Source organism: Lolium rigidum, chromosome 4 (genome assembly GCF_022539505.1).
Source record: "Lolium rigidum isolate FL_2022 chromosome 4, APGP_CSIRO_Lrig_0.1, whole genome shotgun sequence".
NCBI lineage: Eukaryota > Viridiplantae > Streptophyta > Magnoliopsida > Poales > Poaceae > Lolium > Lolium rigidum.
In genome coordinates, this window is record NC_061511.1 from 34,838,846 (window position 1) to 34,860,887 (window position 22,042).

Consider the following 22,042-nt stretch of genomic DNA (forward strand, 5'->3'; position numbering starts at 1 on the left):
TGAAATTATTCTGAATGTTTGTTGTACATTGACTACAGGTTGCATGTAATGACTTCTTTACTTGATGTACCCGCACAATGTGCATTATTTTACCACACCTGCATTGCCATGTGTATCCTGAATGTAAGAAATGCCATCAAACGCTAGTAAGTGAGCGGTTCTTGTCTCGTGAGAAAAACTTCCTCAAACCATTGTGGTAAAAGAAAATAAATATGATGATTCGATTATTAGTTTTTGGAACTGACTGGCCTGATTATTGTGGTTTTTTGATATTGAAGTTGAGAGTGTACTTCAAAATTATCCAAATAACCTTTTTTATTAGGGGCAAATAACCCGGAAATTCAATTCGGCTCCCGGGTGCGTACGCTCCCTCTACCAAAAAAGTATATTTTGAAATGTCGAAAAATTTGGATAAAAAATTCTAGGAAATATAGGAAGCATATGCCAAAACACCACTCCCCAAATAACCTTTGTAGAGAAGCTATTCTTTCTCGAAAGAAAACCAAAGGTAGTTCGGTCACTCTCTTCCACTTCCCAAAACCGTCCCGGCGAGCCGGTGACCTGCGCCGCCAGCCGTCGAGTGGACGGCCTCAGGCACTGATCCGCGATAAGGACGTCCCCATGGCTCAATCCGGTTCGCCGCCGCCGTTCCCCACCACCGAGGTATCGTCTGAGGTTTGCTCCGCTGCCCTTTCTTTCTTGGATCTTCGATCTACCAGTACCAGAGGCAACCGGGAAACTGGATTGAGCTGTGTGCTGTCTCCCCCATCTGTAGATGAGGAAGAAGCAGAAGCAGGAGGACGAGCAGGAGCCATTGGGGAGCCTCCCCGAGGGGCCGCTCGTCGAGATCCTGTCTCGGGTGCCCTACAGCTCGCTCTGCCGCTTCAAATGCGTGTCCAAGCCGTGGCTTGCCCTCTGCTCCGACCCCCAAGTCCGCAAGAGATGTCCTCAGACCCTGTCCGGCTTCTTCCAACGCTACTCATGCGACAAGGATGGTGTACAGTTCAGCAATTTGTCTGGGAGAGGCCCGCCTATGGTCGACCCCTCTCTACCTTTCTTGCGCAAGAACTATGAAGTTGTCAACCTCGAACATTGCTGTGGTGGCCTTGTCCTATGTAGATGCGGGAAGTCAGGCCATACCGGTAATAATGGGTATATTTTTGTTGTGTGCAATCCTGCGACTGGGAAGTGGACTCAGTTACCTCCTTGTCCTACAGAATTTGACCTGCGCTTCCTCTTTGACCTGTTCGTCGAAACTGAACAGTATTTGGGGTTCGACCCTGCCGTTCCCTCCCGTTTCGTGGTATTCTTGAACCTTTGGAACAAAGTGGCGATCTACTCTTCAGACACTGGACGGTGGACTGTTGTGCAGAGCGGCTGGATTTACGGACCTCGTACCATGGGTTATTTGGAATGTGTCTTCTTGAATGGCACTATGCATTTGCTGACTTCTCAACCTTCAATACTCACAGTGGACACAAAGGGGGAGGTTTGGGGGGAAATTGATATTCCAGGCAATGTGCCACAGAGCTGTGTGGATCATTCCATTGGGCAGTCTCAGGGATGCCTGTATGCTTGGTATGTGGATAATCCTAATACTTGCCAACTCTCTGTTTGGGCACTTCAGGAATATGGTAGTGAAAATTGGACCTTGAAGCATACTGTTAACATTTTGGAGCTATTTGGAACGCATCATCGCAAAGCTGATGAGTCCTATAAGATGTTTGCAATTCATCCAGATCGTAATTTGATTTTCCTTACTGACGGGAAGAAGAAGACTATCTCATATGATATGGATAACCAGGAAGTGCATGTTATCGGCATTTGTAAAAAATTATGGGGTGTTCAACCTTATATTCCCTGTTTTGCGGAATGGCCATCAGTTGCTCACTGAAAGTCTGTGCAGGTTCACATACCTATCATGGATATATTGCCTTCATAAAATTCAGTTGTTGGATATGGTCAGTGGCTTAGATAAGTCATGCATGTGCTTCAATTTTCTTTTCTTATCTGTAGCATGCCTTTTGTGGCTTTGAGCGATGTATTTTTTCACATCTGGCTTTTAACAGTGTTGGTTAGCCATGGAGAATATGTAGCACCAAGTAACCTTCCAGTGGGTAATGCCTAGTTGTATAAATGAACCTAGATATTTAATCTATCTGCTGCATCTAGTACTAATCGTTGTGGTCACTTGTTAGCTCTTGATGTGGGATGAATGTGAGAGTACTTATCTATGTTTAGATTCTTGAATTTTCATTTCCATTTATTTCTTGCAAGTATATGTATCTTGTGTGTATGGCGTGCTAGTTAAATATTTGATTTCCCCCTGTTTTTATCCACCTGGTGAGGATTTGAAATTCTTATCTCTTCTACATCAATATTGTATTGTGGATCATCTCTTCTTTTACTGCATGAACAAAGACGGTTAATGTCAGCATCCCTTATGAAACCTGCATGGTATTCCACTGATTATGTCAAACAACATTGAGCTTAACATGATCCCCCAGTGTATTTTGGTTAGGGGAAAGCGTACTTTCCAGATGAAAGAGAATAACATGATCCCCCAGTCTATTGTAATTCTTGTTTTGATAGAGCTGTCTGGTCATTCTCCTACCTGGATGTTGACTGACTGAAATTTCTAGGTTGCTTTGGGAGTATATCTGTATTTGAGCACCCTACAAGTAATGATAGATTACAGAACTGTCTTGTCCATTACGTAGGATTCTAAATTTTGTATTGAGTTCATTGAAATATTTTCTTGTTGTGAATTGTAATGAAGCGGTTTTCCCCTTTCCGATGTTAGTATAGCAGCGGATGAACTGAGCACTGAACTGTACTGTGTCTGGCTACTAACATAAGGCATTTTTACTGTGGTGTGGCTTATTTTCCAGCTTGTGTAAAGTTAAAAAAAATCAGAGCTAAATCTGATGTGGGCATGATTTGTAAATCATGCGAATTCTTACTGCAACTTAGTTGTTAACTTCTTACTGTGCATTACTTTCTATCGCAATCCTTGCCCTTCACCAGAAGCTGAGCGCAACAACATTTCTTTCATCTCTACAGCAGAAAAGCTACCTTGGTCCTGTTACCTATAAGTTATAACAGATGTTTTATCATACTAGGTTTTCTATACTGAATATGGAGTATCAATTGTTGGAAATCAGGTCAAAATGGATTTTGTAAACCATTCGGAAGTAAATAATTTGCATGAGCCTAAAGAGAACGATAATTCCCAACACTGTTTTGTTTAGTTGATGGTTTTGATCGACTATGGTTGAAGACTACAGCAGGTTAATAACTGTTCTTGAATGTCTTCTCTTCTTTGGTACTCTGATCCATGTTTTAAATTTGACTTAGGCTACCGTTTAATTTGTTCTCTTTGTGTCTATATGACTACATCTGCCTCATAGTCTCATTGAATGTGTGCAACCTTACCAATTAATCATATGTTATATATTGTTTGCAATTATAACTGTTAATTGGAGTACTTTTGTTTCTAGGTAGTTTGATGTTACTAGTTCTTAGCACACGATTTTAGAATGAAATAAAATTAATGCAGATATCTTGCTACCATTTAACTATGATATGATATTGATCGAGGGCGTTAGCCATATGGTACAAGTACAACGATACCCATATTCCTGAGTTTAGTATGCGGTCCTTTAGGAGCTGTATGCACTGAACTGTACTTTGGCTTCATTTATGCAATAGAACTGGGCAATGATCTCGTTGCTCTAAAAATATGTTCTATACTCCATGATATTTAAGTGCTGTTTGTTTTGCTAAATTGTTTGATCAAAGTTGATCCTGAGATGTTACAATCTGAGCATGGCTTTCCAAACTGCTAAATTTTCTAAAGAAGTTATGTGGACTTGGATGTGTACCTTTGTTTCATTGGTACTCAATGGTTGTCGCCAAGTATTTTGCCTCGATAAATTCTGGTGAGCTGTGCGGAAAATAATAGTGACATTTTGACACATCTACCGTACTCCGGATGTTCCTTACGTTTACTATCCCACTGCACTAATGATTTTTTTTATTTGAAGTGCTAGCACAGTGTGCCGTATTTTTCCACACTAGTGCATTGAAATGCGGTCTGAGTGTAAGAAATGCCGTCAGACGCTCGTAAGTGAGCGATTTGGGTTCAGTTAAAAAGAAAACTTGCTCAATAGGCATGGCCCGCATGGACGTTACCGAAGTTCTACTCAGATCTGGGCGTCTGGGTTGGCGAGCATCTCCCTCCACCTGCCGTCGAACTTGTCCTCCCTCCCGGCCGCATGCGTCCTCGCGTCGGCCCAGCACTTGTCGAATGACGCCTGCAGCCTCTCGGCGGAATGGCCCATCTTTTTGAGGTCTTTGAGCTTCTTCTGGCCGAGTTCCGGGCGGCCATCCGACGAGCCAGGCGCCGGAGCGTTGGGGTTGTACTGCTCGTTCTTGCTCTTGGCGAGGTTTTTGCGGGTTTTTGCCCACTTCTCGCACTTCTCGATTCGGGAGAAGACGTCCAGGAACTTGAACGTCAAGCCGGTGTCGTCCTGGTACATGTTGAAAGCATGGCGCATCTGGGGAAAAAGAGGGCGGCGAGACAGGTCAGCTCACGGCGATCACTACACGGTGGGGACAGCTAACCTCGGTGATGTAGGGTCGACGGAGGAGCCACGGCGAGTGAGCATACCTTGGCTTCAAAGTCGTGGCCGCTCATCGGCCGTTCTTTGATCTCCTCCTGTATGCCGTGCCATTTGTTGCACGCCGTCTGTATGATCCCCCAATGGGTGCCCATGGCCTTGTCTCCCAGGTTCATGGTCGTCTTGTTGAAGTAGGGATCGACAAGCTTGCGTTCGTCGAACGCCCGCTTCACTCGTAGCCAATACGTGTCATACGACTGATTGGCCCCGGTTATGCCGTTCATGGACACGGTCATCCAAGCTTCGGCGAGGCACTCCTCTTCCTTCCCCGTCCATTTGATACGCGGTTCGGCAGGCGGCGAGTCTTTCTTCCTCTTCTTCTTTCCCTTCGACAGGTTGGCGTCGGCGACCTCGGCTTGAGTTGGTTGTTCTTCTTCTTCTTCTTCGATGGCTTGGCTTCCGTCGGCCACATCCTCCACCCACTCGTTGCGCGCCGCGACAGCTGCCGTCGCCCTCGCCTCCTATTGCGTGAAGAACCCCGGGCTCGCAGCGGCGGCGGCCATGAAGAACCCTGGGCTCGCAGCGGAGGCCATGGAGCCGGAGGTGATCATCTCGTGGATCTCCTCGTCGTTCGGCGCCGCCATCGCACCGAACGGGAGTGGCCCTCGTCGCAGGGCCGGCGAGATGCCCTCGTACTAGTTCTCGTTCAGGTTGCCGACGACGAGCTCGGGCGGCAACGGCGTGAACCTGGAGGTTTGGCCGTAGGTGGCCTCTTGGAACATGGCAGGCGACGACGGCGAGAAACTCGAAGGGGAGAAAGTCGACGGGGAACTGCGTGTACCTTGCATCGGCCATTGTCCGGGAAACATGGCAGCGCCGCCGCCGTTGCGAGCATGGCCCATGCTCATGGACATGGAGATCTTCCTCGCTTGTTCGTCCTGGGCGAACGCTGCCGCCCTCTTCGCGGAGAGTTTTTTCTCCCTCTCCACCCTGCCGTTTGTTTCGACCTGGTGTCGGAGCTCGTCCGCCGCCCACTGTGCGTTCGACATACCCGGCGGCCGCTCCTTCTTCGCCCGCGGCTTCCTCGCCTTCGGTGGCATGGTGGTGGACGAGAAGACGAGGAGGAGAATGGAGATGCCTATCCACAAATTCGGCGGGAGAGAATGGGGATATGCAAGCAAATTGGAGGGAAATCGACAGGATTTGGCTTTCCTGTCGCCGACTACAAGGGTCCGCACGACGTTTCGCACCAAATTCTTTCGTCCGGAGTCCCCGAGCGCGCCTCGGGGGACTGGGGATGGCGTGGGCTCGCCGGATGGATGAAGGGCCAAATCCGGACGAAAACGAGGAACCGGTGACGCGACTTAGCAGAATTTCGCTGTTCGGATGGAGAAAAAAAAATGTCTCGGGGCCTTGTCGGAGAGAGGAGTGGAGATGCTCTAACCTAACCTTTTGGTAGAGAAGCTATTCTTTCTCGAAAGAAAACCAAAGGTACTCCAGTCATCCAGTGACACGCTCGGTCACTCTCTTCCACTTCCCAAAACCGTCCCGGCGAGCCGGTGACCTGCGCCGCCAGCCGTCGAGTGGACGGCCTCGAGGCACTGATCCGCGATAAGGACGCTCCCATGGCTCAATCCGGTTCGCCGCCGCCGTTCCCCACCACCGAGGTATCGTCTGAGGTTTGCTCCGCTGCCCTTTCTTTCTTGGATCTTGGATCTACCAGTACCAGAGGCAACCGGGAAACTGGATTGAGCTGTGTGCTGTCTCCTCCATCTGTAGATGAGGAAGAAGCAGAAGCAGGAGGACGAGCAGGAGCAGCAGCCATTGGGGAGCCTCCCCGAGGGGCCGCTCGTCGAGATCCTGTCTCGGGTGCCCTACAGGTCGCTCTGCCGCTTCAAATGCGTGTCCAAACCATGGCTTGCCCTGTGCTCCGACCCCCAAGTCCGCAAGAGGTGTCCTCAGACCCTGACCGGCTTCTTCCACCACTGCCCACTCGGCAGGCTGGGTGTAAACTTCCGCAATTTGTCTGGGAGAGGCCCGCCTATGGTCGACCCCTCTCTCCCTTTCTTGCGCAAGAGCTATGAACTTGTCGACCCCGGACATTGCTGCGGTGGCCTTATCCTCTGTAGATGCTGGAAATCAGTTCATCCCGGTAATAATGGGTATAATCTTGTTGTGTGCAATCCTGCGACTGAGAAGTGGACCGAGTTGCCTCCTTGTCCTGTAGAATGGACAGACGAAGATGACCAGTATCTGGGTTTCGACCCAGCCAGCCCCTCCCGTTTCGTGGTATTCTTGCACCTTTTTGACTCGACACAAGTGACCATCTATTCATCAGACACTGGAAGGTGGACTGTGCTGCAGAGCAGCTGGATTAACCAACTCTTTACCGTCTCCGGTTATTGGGAATGTGTCTTCATGAAGGGCACTATGCATTTGAGTACCATTAAAGGTTCAATAGTCACAGTGGACACAGAGGGGAAGGTTTGGAAGGAAATTGATATTCCAGGCAACGGGCCAACGAGAATACAGTGTTTTTCCATTGGACTGTCTCAGGGACACTTGTATGCTTGGTGTATAGATGATCCTAATGTTTTCCGACTCTCTGTTTGGGTTCTTGAGGATTATGATAGAGCAAAGTGGACCTTGAAGCATAGTGTTAACATTTTGGAGCTGTTTGGGAGGCATTGCCGCAAAGATGGCGAGTCCTATGAGATGTTCGCAATTCATCCAGATCGTAATTTGATTTTCCTTACTAACAGGAAGAAGACTATCTCATATGATATGGATAACCGGGAAGTGCATGATATGGACATTGCTAAACCATTATGGCTTGTTCAACCTTATATTCCCTGTTTTGCGGACTGCCCGTCAGATGGTCACTGAAAGTCTGTTCAGGTCCAATCATGTAACTACTGCCTTCACAAAATTCAGTTGTTAGATATGGGCAGTGGCTTAGATAAGTCATGCATCCGCCTCAGATTTATTTTCTTATTTGTAGCATGCCTTTTTTGTAACTTCGAACGATGTATTTTTTCACATCTGGCTTTGAACAATGTTAGTTAGCCATGTAGAACATGTAGCACCAAGCAACCTTCCAGTGGGTAATGCCTAGTTGTATAAATAAACCTAGATATTTAATCTATCTGCTGCATCTACTACTAATTGTTGTTTCACTTGTTAGCTCTTGATATGGGGTGAATGTGAGAGTAAATATCTACGTTTAAATTGCTTGGATTTTTTACCTCTTCATTTCCATTTATTTTTGCAAGTATCTCTTCTACGACAATATTATATTTTGGATTATTTCTTCTGTTAGTGCATGAACATAGACGGTAAATAAATGTTACTGTCCTTATGAAAGCCGCACGGTATAACATGATCCCTCAGGATCCCCCACTGTATTTTAATTTTTGTTTTGATTGAGCTGTCTGATCATTCTCCTACCTGAATTTTGACTGACTGAAATTTCTAGGTTGCTGTCGGAGTAGATCTGTATTTGCATCGAACAAATAATGTTAGATTACAGAACTTTCTTATCCTTTACCTAGCGTTCAAAAAAAAATTTGAGTTCCTGAATATGCAAATTGAATTATTTTCTTGTTAATTTTTATGAAGCAGCTCTCTTGTTCCGGTGTTAGTATATCGTAGTATAGCAGTGGAAGAACTGAGCACTAAACTGTACTGTGTCTGGTTACTAGTCTAAATTAGGTGTGCATTTTCACTCTGGTGTGGCTTATTTTCTAGCTTGTGTAAATTAAATGAAAAAAAGAAGGAAATCAGAACTAATTTTGATGTGGCATGATTTCTAAATCATGCAAATTCTTACTGCAACTTAGTTGTTAACTTGTTACCGTGCATTTCTTTCTATCGCAAGCTTTGCTCTTCACTAGAAGCTGAGCGCAACAACATTGTTTCATCTCCGCAGCAGCTAGGTTACCTTGGTCCTGTGACTTATAACAGATGTTTTATCATACTAGGTTTTCTGTGCTGAACCTGGAGTATCAAGTGTTGGAAACCAGGTCGCAAAATGGGTTTCGTAAACTCGGCGGAAGTAAATAGGTGTTGCATGAGCCTACAGAGAACGATTGTATTCCCATCACTGCTTTGATTGGTTGCTGGTTTTGATCGACTATATTTGAAAACAGCATGTTAAGTAACTGCTAGTTTGCATGTTCTCTTTTTTGCTGTTATTGCAGAAAGTTTTCCTCTTTGCAGCATTGTTGCCATCAGTGATGGCAATGTTGTTCCCCCATCTAACATTTCTGGGGTGCCCTTTAGTAGGCACTGAACTGTACTTTGGCTTCATTCATGCAATGGAACTGGGCGAATCTAAACAAAGTTGTTCTATACTCCATGGAAATTAATTAAGTATTCAGTTCTACTGCATGTTCACTGAAAGCAACTGCTACTATAATTCCAATCTAAACAAACTGATCTATATTAAACGATAACGTTCACTGAACGTGTATCAACTGCAACGCAGAGGTACTTTACAAGTAACATTACAGTTTAGCTATCGTTGGAAACCTCGTCCGAATCTCTGCAGGAGCCTTGCTAATTAATTTACCCGCAATGCACACAGTGGACGTGATATACCAATGCCGGAATGCCCAGTCTGTCAGGGACTAGTATGGGTATGGAATAGTGGGTTGTTAGCTGTAAGGGTAGTATCGGTATTCCACCTATGTTGTCATGTTGTAGTTGGTTAGGTCTATATAAGCCTATATCCCCTTGCAATCAATCAAGAAATATGAACCCTAAAATTATCTTTTATTTCTACAATTTATCTTTCATTTAGTTCTAGCAATTTATCTCTTTTATTTCGAATTCTTCTCAAATTCTTGTTTTTGATGATCCTCTTCCGGTCAGATCCATCGAGATCCAGATAAAGTGGTATCAGAGCTGGCGATATTCTCATTGTTCCTTTGACTTGACATCCGGTGCATCGGTCGGTTGAGAGACTAGCACAGCCCAGTGTTACAACTGACGGAACAGATTCACAAACATTTCTCCATGTCGAGAGCAAACACTATCCAAAAAATCTTGGTGCATATTAACAAAACAAAAACTTCGAAACACGGATTATACACCAATTATATAAGAGACCGTGTGAGATGTGTAGATTGTATCATAGTAGAGTTAGCTCAGTTGCGGTTGATTAACTGTGGTGTGCTTATTTCATGATCTGCTGTAAAAAAAAAATAGTCATGCATAGTAGATAGTATCATAGTCAGAGCAATACTAAAATAGGCAAAAACTAGTTGGACCAATGGGATCAACCCACTGTGCTGAAGTGGATATAGACGCAACATACAGCTAACAACAAGATGTTCCATACTAAAGTAGTACGTGTAGCTGTACTTAAGTGAATATAGACTCAACATACAGCTAACAAGGAATCTTGTCAGCATGGAAGAAGCAGATACAGAATCAGAAAGCTTAAAGCAGCCAGAATATACCAGTGTTCACGAAAAAAAATCAAAGCAGGCGTTGCTACTAACAAAAGCTGCAGCACACAGGAAAACAGAACGGAAAATAATGAACATTACAGGAAGGTGGAGAAGATTGACAATGGACAAAAATTAGCCATTTTAGCCTGTAATATTTGAATCAAATCAATTATTCCTATGAGGTTACATATTGGGGAATCTAAGAAGTATAACAAAATTGCAATGGCAATGACCCATTTGTAGCATACCTTCAACTAATTAAATGGTACTATGGTAGTACAGAAGTTCTGTTAAATAGAATGAAAAGCTAACACAGTTTCTGTTACACTTCTGATACCATGTATACAACTAAGTGAGGTCAAAGCCAGGAACTGGGTCATTCTCTGTCCCTAAACCCTGAACCATCATATGCTCCTGAGGCCCTGGGGCAGTCATCTTTCTAATCTATGATGATTGCTTGGGAATCTCCTTCCTCGGTTATCATACGGAGATCTACTTCTTTCCCCATTCCGACAATTCCTATGTACTCTTCCGCCTCTGTCCGCACCTCTTCCTTGGAATCCCGAACTGTTGGGTTTCATGGTGGATGCTCCATCATGATGAGACATCTGAGTTGACGAAGTGGAAGGAGGCCAAGGACTCCACTGAGGAGACGTCTGAGTTGATGAAGTGGAAGGAGGCCAAGGACTCCACCGAGGATAGGTCGGCAATGGTGGAAAAGGATTAAAAGGCACACCAGGTGCAACTTTCCATTTCTTACCACACTGGGTTCCTTCAACTTCTGGAGTTCCCAAGTGCTGGACTATTGCGATTGGAATTCCATATGAAATACTCATGTTAGGCAAACACCTCTGCTGGCAAAATCCTGGAGCAACTCCACGGTCCAAAGAAGCTTGTGCAGGCTGAAGTTCCTGTTGAGGCTCAAACCCTGGAGGCACATCATCATCTGCACCATCTGTTGAGCTTCCCATAACAGGAACATCATTATGACTGAAGGTCCAATTCCCATGCAACCTATTTCTAATCAAACTAGTCTGAAGGTCCAATTCTCCATGTCCAGAATAAACTTTCGCAATTTGTAACCAGTCCATTCTATAGTGGCTTTCTGGTTGATAATCCCAACGGCTCTTGCGTTTTCTTCTAGAGGAATATGAATGTGTAGAACAGTTTGCAGGTCCACCCATATGGGGAAGGATCCATTCATCACAGAATTTTCGAGCAATAGAATGAATCTGTTAAAAATTAGCATAAATATTAAGCAGGTCACCTTTACATATTGGGAAAGTTGGATAAAGCCATAGCTATTCATGAACTGCCTATGCATGCAAAACAACAAATTTCACGTTTCTTATTTGAGAACCTTAACGACTGGGCAAGAGAGCAGGCAAATAGACACTTTTAGCCAGCAGCAAAGATTTAAAACCAATATTTTTTTCAAGAAAGGGGAAAGCTTGAGTTTTATTATATTGAGAAGTTGCGGAATTTAAGACTGGGACTGGTAAACCTTACACCTGTTTTGAACTGGGGGGGTGTAACTCACTTGTTTCAAAAAAAAAATTAAGACTTAATTGAAGTCAACTAATCTATGCTATTCTTTTTAAGTGGAATTTCCCTCCCAGATTATCTCGTTTATCCATTCTATATGGCTGCAACTCACTTGTTCATAAGATTTTTTTTTCAAAGACTTCATTGATGTCAACTAATCTATGCTATTCTTTTAAAGTGGAATTTCTTTCCCAGATTATCTCATTTATCCATTCTATATATAAAATTACAAGAAGATTGACTATCTTTCATGCATTAGTCCAGGAATCAGCTATGCATTCTAACAAATACAGACAACATGCATATCCAAAGTAGAAGTTGAAAGACATGCATGGTAGCTAGTACATTACATGTCTGTCACTATGCCGGGTCAACTTCAACATCGAGTCCCTGAAGCTGCAACAATAGAAAGTTCAGAAGGTAATTAAATTTTGTGTAAATGAAGCTTCAAAAAGTGCAAAATATAGCTATTAGGGCAATTAAGATTTTTCCCTGGCACATTATCCACCGGCTAAGGCTTAGTAAAAGACTACAGGGTCAAGGGTAACACTGCCAAAAACCTGTAACTACAGATAGCTGTAAATCAAGAACTCGCTCATAGAAGCTTTACTTGCATATGGTTCACGCAAGGCAGGATTAGGAAATAGGTGTAACAGGACTTGGGACGAGAGCAATTACAAGGCCATACAACAAGATGTTTCAGGAAACCAGAAAGTTCAATTATCTAACATACAGAAGAAATAACTCAATTACTATCTTCTGGGATAAAACTATGCAGTAGTAGATTCTAGAAAAAGAAGTCTTTACACAAAGCATAGAAAAACATATAACATGAGCCTAAGAAATAGACAAGGGCCCAACCAGATATAAAATTCTTTAATTATATTATTTAATAAAGTAAAATAAAAAGTTACAAGTTTTAGCAATCTAACCTTTCCATTCCATTAAATCGAGGACCCACATTTATTTTTTCAGCTGTCAGGATTCCCCTCAAAGCTAGAAACTCTAATACCTGCAGGAAGATGCCACTATTCATAAATACAAGGTGATGGATTCATAAAGCTTTATTTCTATAATGCTGTGACAAAAATGTGATTCTCAAAAGAAATGCACAGCAACAAATACAGGTAATGAGACATCACAACGATCACAGTTTCATATGAATATATCAACTGGAAACCTTACAACGGTAATTATTGTTAAAACCATACAGCAGGGTGATTATAGTAATTGATAAAATCAAACCAGTGTCAAACCTTCAGAAGCTTTCGAATTATAGGTCTTCGAAGAAAGTGGTCTCTATTCTGCTTCAATATATTATGAAGCATTTGCAATCCTGTCATAGAACAGAAAAGAATCAGTTTGATGTTATAAAAGATTATCTTGAATAGAGAAAATTGCAGAAAGGAGGCAAAATATACCATTCATGTTGATGATACCCAAGAGGACGGCTCCTGACTTTGTTTGTAGAAGTGCATCAAGAATCAATGCAAGATCCCTTATACTGAAAGAGATAAAACAGTAGCACATTTAGACAGAATATTAAAAAAAAAACTTGCTAGGCACGCCAACTGGCAATTGCTAACCAAACCTTTTAGATGTGCCCCCAGCATCACCGTCCGCTGCGGTCATAAACAGAAGCCTCAAATATTCATTTATTGAATCCTGTTTAGAAAAACACATTGTTTGGATCACTAGTTAGAACATGTGACAAGGGGGTATAACAGAAACCTTTTTTGCACTACAGAAGGTAGAGCCTTTCAAGTTCAAGCTATGCCTTGCCATCCACATCACCACAGGCAACGAAGAAGTATTTAAAATAAGAAGGTTCAACAAATCTTGGAAGTTCAAACAATCATAAGTATTGTTTTATACAGTATGTACCCCAGCTTTTGTACTGAAGACATGGTAGTACCACTATAGCCTAAAATGTCTGTCATACACTATGTTCTTCAGCATTTGTTCTCCGGAAATGTTAGGCCACCAGGTTATCTAATCTCCTACACCTCCAAACTTCAATCGAACAATGGCATATCTAATTATTCACTATGTGTCCTCTGCCTCGGGGAACTTTTCTTCCAGTACCATACAGGAGTGCTGCATGTATATACATTAAGATAGAGGAAATAGCTGTCCATGCATGAAAACCATGTATTTTGGTATCATTTTCCCTCTATAGTCTATACCCCTAACAATAGTTGTTCTCAATCATCTCCCTGCTAAAGAAGCCTTGTTCCATGCAAAAGGGGCATTTGGTCTACTGCACATCTACACCAATGAAACTACTTTAAATACTGAACAAATTTCACTCCATACTGAAGTGCTGTAGCACAGAAGAATGAAGCATTGATGATTTCATCTGCATGAAGCAGCAGTTAAGATTAATCTATGCATGCACTGAAGTTGGTAGAGTAAATGTGCAGTGCAGTAACATGTAGATTGGATGTGTTCTCTTCCTTTGGTCAGGGAAAACAATGATCTATTCTGAACTTAGTTTACAATTTTATTGTTCTGTGTGCATGGTGGGCTGAGCACAGATACAGTGAAACAGAGGGATGTGTTGTTTTCAATTTATAGCATACTAATTAGAAGTCGCCATAACAAGCCAATATTCAGTCGAATTCAGTACTCATCATACAATAAAATGGATAAATGTGCATACTTTTCTCCTGCTGATACCTCCATCTTGATCCAGCAGGCTGTTTAGTCTCCCTTCCACTGCAGATACCGGTGAGACATAAGACATCATGAAAACATCATGTCAAGTGGGAAGATACATTTCACAACAAGGTTTTACCTCCCAGAGTATGCTCAATGTTAATAGGACATGGTGGTTTCACATTTCTATGCTGTTTCAAACTGTTTTTCTTCTTAGCATGGGAACCAGGTACTAGGCTGCTCCCCAAATCAGAGCTAGGTGTTGATCTATTCACCACATTTGGAGCCAAAAGTTCTTCAACCGTGTTGGGAGTCTTCACCAAAAACTCTAATGGCTGAGTGGCATGTACTGGAAACTGCTGCAAAGAACTCTCTATAGTTCGGGAAACATGCACAGGTGTACGAGTGACATCTTCGGCATCCTGTGGGCTCCATGCTTCTATGGAATTATCGGGCTCACTAGTGTCAGATAAGATAGGCGAAGTTTGTTGGTGAGGTTCCAAATCTGGGGTTGCAGGCGGGCCATTATTTGAGTCTTCTTGTTGCATGGAGGTTTCATGCTCAGCAATGTTTGGATTTGCACCATGAGAGTAATATGCATCTCCTAGCATTTCCTGAGCATCCTTGTATGTAATCATGGGTTCAAAATGCTGTGCTTCTGCATCATCTTGGACAATGATACTAGACCCTGATATGTCTCCGCCAATGTAACCCCGGCATTTGGCAGTGCCGCAAAAACATTTTTGAGGAGCAGCACCAGATACACGGACATAGTTGTAATCAAACGTTAATTCTTCACCCTGTGAGACAACAAATATCCATGACATGCAGCATATAGATAGAGGTGAATACAGGGCAAAAAAGTCTAATAATGCAATAGGAGGACCTTTGATTTGCACTACTACCTCTGTCCATAAAAGGATGTCGCAAGTTAGTCTAAATTCAGGTGTATCTAGACACTGAAGACAAATCACCAGCATCCTTTTATGGACAGAGGGAGTACTTAAGTTATTAAAAGAGTAAATCACCATTTCCTTAAGTTAAAAAAAGGTTCTTGATGATAGCATTACCTTTTTGATGTTCCTCATAGCAAAAATTCCAATGCAAACTTCTCCGTTGACCATCCACTATTTTCACAGAAACAAGGTGAAATAATTTAGTAAACTCACGCTGTCAATAGAATACTATTTCAAGTACCATCACTATTTTGAATTTCTGCAAGTAGCAGATACTAAGTAATGTCAGAGAATATCAGGATATTTGAACCGACAGGGTAAGAAAGAGGGGCAACAATACAAACATGAAAAGCAAATAAACTGGAGTTTCACCTTTTCTGTGCGACAATTAGGACTGCAGCTATGATTGATGAACCGGCCCAAGTTTCCCTTAGTGCAGGCATCTATTACCTGCAAGGATTCAAACAAGGATTTATTTGTATTATGGAATCATGATGAATGACTTGAGAAAAGTGGGTGGAACGTAGGATTGGGTACTATGTGTGTGATATCATCTATTAAATACAGGAGAAGGATATAAAGGGGAATCTAGAATAAGAGAACTGTTAAAGGCTGGAAATGGAGGGTTAACATCTGATACAATAGAAAATAAGAAAAGAGAGTTGGTGGGCAAACTGTAATGATAGGAAGTCAAAAAAGGCATACCTCGCCTCCATTTAGTGTCATGAAGTAGAAATGCTTCTGGCCCTTAGAAGCATAATAGCTTTGACGGGATTCATAAGCCTTTACATCAAGGACCTGAAAGAATGACGTAATGTTGAATCGTTTTCCCTTTGCTAGAATCAAATATGCGGTAGAAAAACGAACAGATTTTTTATTGCTGCTTAATTCAGAAGTAGATCAAAGTTGTATACCTCAACATGAACCTAAACATTACAAATAGCATAAAGCTAACACAAATAAGTCTATAAAAACAGGGTATTAGCAACACATATACCATAAAAAAGGTCAAGTGCGATCAGCACAGCCATGGTATCAGCAACACTAGACACGCACTCATGTTGGAGAGTACCACTACCACCAACAGGAATATAGCAACACCACGCATGCAGTCATGCACACAACCCATCCCATAGGACGATCAGCACCAAGAGAAGAAAGGAGGGGGAAATACTAAAATAAAGGAGGTAAGCTGCCTGAACTGCTACCTCTCCAACATATTCAATAAGGAACCGTCCTTCGGATACTTCTTCTTGCAACTGCAATCCATAGCCTTTCTTGCCTGAATGAAACCAGCTAATTTTTGCATAGCTGCGCCTTTGAAACTGTTCCCATATTTAATAAGATCAAAACCAATGTACTAGTACAGAAAGCATACATTAAACAAAGAAAAGGCATAAAAATGACCTGCTGATTAGAACATTGCTCCCCGCATGGGCATGTACGTTTCTCGCATTCAATATTGAGCATTCTATTCAAACAGCCATCTCTACAGCCCATTCGGCCATCTTGAGGAGGCTTGCAGTTGCATACCATGCTCTGATATTATTGAATGGAAAAGAACATAAGATGAAAACGAAACACGATGGATTTGCACGATGGTCCAAACCCGTAAATCAAGAACAATCAATATATTTGTGCGATGGTTCAAACAGTATAATTAATTAACAACAAATTAGAAGAACTGCAACATGAGAGAAAATGTATTTGTTGGGAAGAGGATGGACTATGGAGCATATTAAACAATTATAATGAATGTATAGTACAACAAAAGGGATAACGGAATTAGGGTACAAAATATTCTTTCTGGTAAATTTATCATTTCCAACTTCCACTATTCATTCATCCTACAAGTAGAGGTAAAAACTATATCGTCTAACCACACTTTTGTGTAGTTAATTTTATGTAACATAGCCATTCCACATCTCTAATTTAGAGTGACTGGTACAAATGTTATCATTTGTATTCACTTTGCCAGCAACTTCCCAGCCAATCTGACAAGTGGAAGTGAGAAGTGGTAATATGTGGAAGCGGATGAAAATTGAATTTAACAAGTGCACGCCACACTCTGTCTCCATTAAGATCGATAAATTGTGAGGTACTGAATCCAATATAATGACTACGAGAATCTATGCCAGCTTAAGAAGTTAAAAACCACTGTAGAAAGAAAAGTAGATGAATATTACTTTAAAAAACACTGTAACAAGAAAAGTAGGTGAATATTATCAATACAGAAAGAAATTCATGAATCAGCAGTTCAGCACATACCTCATCAACAGATTGATTCCTCCGGTTACGATGTAGAAATGAGTTTATCCTAGCATGTGTCCAGGATGGTGCTTTAGAAGCTACACAGCAGAAAAGATGCAAAAGAGCATCATAAAAAGTAGATATTATAGATGCACAGTGCACCATATGCGCACAAAGTGTACCAAAGAAAATGAACAAGACATGCAGAAATTCAGAACCTTTTGAGTTCGATCCACCATTGTCAGCTTCATCAGCAGAAGCGTCTGAAAGATCCAGCTCAGCATTGATCTCAGCGTTTGTCTTCTCTTGTGGTATCGAACAATCAGCAAATGACATGTCTTGGTTGCCCTTGCAAGTCCTTCACAGTTAAAAGAAAATTATCAGAGGAACAAACCAAACACTGGTATGTGTAGATGTAATAGAGAACCTAAGTCACATAGGAAATAAGTTGTGGCTCCACAGCTGTTTGCACAGGGAACAATCAAGGAGCATTTGCTGAGTAGCTGGACTAGCATCTACTGCCAAGATACTAAGAGTCTAAGATGATACAAAATATAAGTTCTATAGAATTACATGAAGATAGATTATCAAAATGTCAACTTTACACGGCATATAAGAAAGAATGTAGTGTCATGACAATATTTTTGCAGTTAAACTCTTCCGTTTTAGCAAAATTGTCCATTTCATTTCAAGTAGGTGATTCGGGATTAGCATCCAGAAAACAAAAATCTATCCAAGCAGAAAAGAAGACCTAACAAAATAGATTCCTAGCAGAAGTGAAATGATAGACTCTAGTACATGGTTTTTCAATTACATTAGCAGACTGGTGCAACCGTGAAAACTGATCGAAAGGTAAAAGGAAGGAAAACTATACCATCTGGAATTTGTTTTTCCAATGATATCTGCCAAGTCAGTTGGTATGCAGCGCCACTTTTGGCAATCATCACAACATACCCATGCAGCACGTGGTTGTTGTGGCACAGATGCCCCATCTGCTATGCAAGCATAATTTCTAGGTATTCCAGCAGATATAATGGCAGAGTTCTCGACTGAAAATTCAGTAGCTGGACTACGGTTACCTATAGAAATTTAAAATGTCAATCTATTGAAGTTGCTTGATACATGATAGTTAAAAAAGATTAATTAAATGACATAATTCAAATAAGAGGAGACCTACTCTGTTTATTCTGTATACTGTCATGTTCATGCACACTGATACCCTGTGAAGCAGAAGTTAGGACCTCGAAACAAGAACCGGAATTTGGGGGAGCTGATGAAACAAGTGAATATGAATCATCAGAGAAGGCCCTGAGTTTTAAATTAATTTTGGTGGAACCTCTGTCTTTTATGTTCTTTCCCTTCATTCCATCTTTCTTCTGCAGTTCTTGCTTTCCCACTTTTTTACTTTTCCTCGCTGCATTGGACTTCTCTAAGACTTGCACTTTTCCTTCACCAATATAACCTAATATGGTGCGAGATGGCTTAATGTCTTCATTTCTTGTGTTCTCATCCCCCCTCACAGTATGGACCCACTGCTCCAAATCTGTTGATGACGAAGCATGATTTTTTCCAGAGTCAGAGGTAGACAAAGAAGATGCATGAAGACCATTTTCGGTCAATGCAGCAGGATATGATGGGTTTGCACGCAGTTTAGCATCATGGTTTGCAGAAGCATTGTTTTCACATGTAGCAGAAGCTACATCCAAAACAGAGTCAGGTGAAAATCCAACACCAGCAATATTCAGAGAAGGTTCAGAAGTTGATTTAGCAAAGTCTCCACACATGTATGCAGGGCATGTTTCTTGAGTACTCTCCAAGCACCTGTTTAACTGCTGCAAGCCAGTCTGGATAGACATGCATTGTGCAGTTTCGTGAGCATCATCAGAACCATTGACCAATGCATGATGATCCAATCTTGGAAAGTTTCCTATGTAACCTTCTGAGGAGGCATAAGTACCAGTTGTAACTGAAAAGGTAGGTTGGCCATTCGATTCATCCGATGCAAATCCAATAGCAGACAAGGGAGAGAACTTATTTTTTGAACCTCTTGAACTCCGAGTCCTCCGAATACTTGGCTGCTCTTTCTTCACGGATCTTTTATGTGATCTTTCGTTTTCAAGGGAGATCAGGTGAGAACTAGACGTAGAAGGTTCGCAGTTCTGGCCAAAACCTCCTGTTAGCTTCTGTAGACTGCCCCAGGCAGTAGATTTCAGTGGTCTGTTGATGCCACTTCTTAACTTAGTGGTTTTGTTTGGGAACTTAATCATGGTGCTTTCAACTAATGAGCATGGGCTCTCGACCTTCTTAGATTTGAATGCACTATTGCTTCCTTTGTATATTTGATCATGTTTCTCAAGAGTGGGATTCCTTGCTGAGGCAGATCTTCTTGGATTCCTACGCCTGGGGACACTTGATGATTCTGACTTTTGATTCTCCAATTCTCCATCATTACCATTTTGGACAAAGACAACAGAGCAAGGTTTGCGAACGACAGATTTACATGCATTGAGCTCTAGTGGCAAATGATTTGGACAAGTCAATTCGACAGCAGAAGAATCCTGATGGCCCAAGCCCCTATTCTTACGACATCCATCCATCCTGGAAAACTGAATCTCGTCTCCAAGAGCCTCCTCCTTCGGAAATCCTTTATGACGTGACAGCGTACCTCCTCCCGATGAGAAGCAAGCCACTTTCTCCATGCCTGTTTTGTGATCAGATATTTCACCGACCTCACCAGCCTTGCCATCTAAAGGAACAGCAAGGCTACTCCCAAAAGTTGAAGGAGCTGAATCTTGGTGCGCAGGACTAGAGACCTCAGCTTCAATTTTTGGCAGCAAAACATCCTTTTCCAGCTCACACTTGACATCTTCCTTGAAAAGCATGGAACCCATGTCATGTGGCAGCTGCTGGATATCAAACTTGACTGAATCTGAAAAACTGTCATTATAACCAGCCTCCTCGCACTGACTCGGTTCTGGTGCTTTGCCCACCATGTCATAGACGCATCCAGAACTCTTGGACTCAGATCCTCCACCAGACGGGGCATCGTTCCACAACCCACCACCGGTGACACCGCATGTCACTGGATCACCAGATACTTGACCAACATGATCTGCATTACCGTCTAAAGGAACATCTGGGCGCCCAGAAACGGAAGGAGCTGAGACCTCTGCTTCAGTTTTCGGTACGCATTCACCTTGCTGTTGCAGCTCATGATTATCATCTGCCATAAATATCACGGCGCAGTGCACATCACTGGAGTAGAATGGTTCACCGTTTAGCTGCTGATTCGACAGCCCACCATTGGCAGCGTGGCACATGTTCAAATCGGCAGATTCAGCAGCTTCCCCTGATTCCACAAGCGCCTCCTGAGCAGTAACTTGAATAGCCTCAACAGAGTGCTCCAATTTGACAGCAAGGGTGCATCCGGTGTCTTCCTCCGTGGAAGAGCCGCCCACTTGAGGAGCGGCGGCCATGGCCATGGCCGCAGCCGCAGCACCATCCTCCGCCTCCAGGCGCATAAGGGCCTCCTCCCAGGCGCGGTCGGCCTCCTCCATCGCCGCAGGAGGTCAGCGGGGAGCCGCGCAGATCGAGCCCATCAAATGCACGGCCCGCCGCCGATCACGCGCGCCTCGTCTTCGCCCGCGCAGAACCCTAGATGAAATCGCCGAGGCGCCGGAAGAGGAAGGGTCAGAAGGAGCAGCGGGAACAATCCTACCTACCCCCGAGAGAAACGAAACGAGGAGAGAGAAGGGAACCAACCTTCCACGGGCGCAGGGCGGCGCTGGGCGGCGAATGCCTGCGGGCTGCGGCGGGGCCGGCCGGCGGCTGTCCGCGGCGGGGCGGCGAGGATGCGGCCGAGCCGGCGGCGGCGGCGGTCGGCGGCGGGTCGGGCAGGCGACGGCGGAGGCGGATAGGGGAATAGGAGAAGGGCAGCAAAGGGAGAAAAAAATGAAAAAAGGGCTGCGTGCTTTTGCTGTGGAGTTTTTCGACGGTTGCGACGCAGCGAGAAGACAGAGTTGGAGATGGTCGGGGCTGAAAATAGTTTGAGTTTTGGCCTGACACGGGCACTCATTTATAATCTTTTTGCCTCTATGCTAGTGGACAAAATCATATCCTGTTCACGTCAGAAAAGTATTCGGTTTATTATCTTCTTCTTTTTCGGGTGAAAGAAACGCATTGTGTTTTTTGATTATTTTATTTATGTTAAGAAAGACAGATGATGTTGCGGATACAGCTGGGCGTGGCGAGATATGGAATTGCATTATGGGTTAGGAGGAGATTGGGTATTTGTCACCGGTCAGGCAAATTGAGAAAAAATAATGGAAATTTATTGGATTTGGAATAAGTTGGAAAGAAATTATAGGCTTGAGTTACAACCTTCCCATGGTGAAGGAGAGTTCGGGGAGAAGCAATCACATGGTAAGCCCAAGGGGTGAGTGGAGCGTATGTAGGCTGGGTAAATCTATTTCTTGCCTGCGCACGCTCTGGTGTTACGGAGTGCTCACTCGGCGCTACCGTCCGATCTGGTTTGTGTGGACATGCGCGGAAACGAGTC

General features: G+C 43.2%; 3 protein-coding genes across 3 annotated transcripts; 2 read left to right on the forward strand and 1 right to left on the reverse strand.

Annotated features, from left to right (window-relative positions):
* The first annotated feature begins 621 nt into the window (after positions 1-621).
* On the forward strand, positions 622-2,201 carry LOC124646872 (F-box protein At5g07610-like). The gene is made up of 2 exons (XM_047186914.1): positions 622-675; positions 776-2,201. Exons 1-2 carry the CDS (start codon positions 622-624, stop codon positions 1,892-1,894), a joined length of 1,173 nt encoding a protein of 390 aa, XP_047042870.1. The 3' UTR covers positions 1,895-2,201.
* A 4,199-nt stretch (positions 2,202-6,400) lies between these two features.
* Positions 6,401-7,787, forward strand: LOC124708278 (F-box protein At5g07610-like). The gene has a single exon (XM_047239959.1). It carries the CDS (start codon positions 6,402-6,404, stop codon positions 7,506-7,508), a length of 1,107 nt encoding a protein of 368 aa, XP_047095915.1. The 5' UTR covers position 6,401; the 3' UTR covers positions 7,509-7,787.
* A 2,403-nt stretch (positions 7,788-10,190) lies between these two features.
* Positions 10,191-21,132, reverse strand: LOC124646873. The gene is made up of 18 exons (XM_047186915.1): positions 18,662-21,132; positions 18,359-18,563; positions 17,703-17,842; positions 17,503-17,582; positions 16,642-16,773; positions 16,443-16,559; positions 15,940-16,032; positions 15,607-15,684; positions 15,349-15,405; positions 14,418-15,078; positions 14,283-14,338; positions 13,212-13,285; positions 13,042-13,124; positions 12,877-12,956; positions 12,553-12,632; positions 11,971-12,016; positions 11,122-11,307; positions 10,191-11,082 (listed from the first exon to the last, which is right to left on the reverse strand). Exons 1-18 carry the CDS (start codon positions 21,039-21,041, stop codon positions 10,507-10,509), a joined length of 5,124 nt encoding a protein of 1,707 aa, XP_047042871.1. The 5' UTR covers positions 21,042-21,132; the 3' UTR covers positions 10,191-10,506.
* Positions 21,133-22,042: the final 910 nt, after the last annotated feature.

What these genes read in the sequence shown, in the direction of transcription:
- LOC124646872 (XM_047186914.1), top strand. Translation starts at nt 622, where the DNA reads ATGGCTCAATCCGGTTCGCCGCCGCCGTTCCCCACCACCGAGGTATCG. An exon ending in CCACCGAGGTATCGTCTGAG is followed by an intron (nt 676 to 775) that starts GTTTGCTCCGCT and finishes CCCCATCTGTAG; the next exon opens with ATGAGGAAGAAGCAGAAGCA.
- LOC124708278 (XM_047239959.1), top strand. Translation starts at nt 6,402, where the DNA reads ATGAGGAAGAAGCAGAAGCAGGAGGACGAGCAGGAGCAGCAGCCATTG.
- LOC124646873 (XM_047186915.1), bottom strand. Translation starts at nt 21,041, where the DNA reads ATGGAGGAGGCCGACCGCGCCTGGGAGGAGGCCCTTATGCGCCTGGAG. An exon ending in GGAAAAACAAATTCCAGATG is followed by an intron (nt 17,843 to 18,358) that starts GTATAGTTTTCC and finishes TTAACTGTGAAG; the next exon opens with GACTTGCAAGGGCAACCAAG. An exon ending in TGGTGGATCGAACTCAAAAG is followed by an intron (nt 17,583 to 17,702) that starts GTTCTGAATTTC and finishes TCTGCTGTGTAG; the next exon opens with CTTCTAAAGCACCATCCTGG.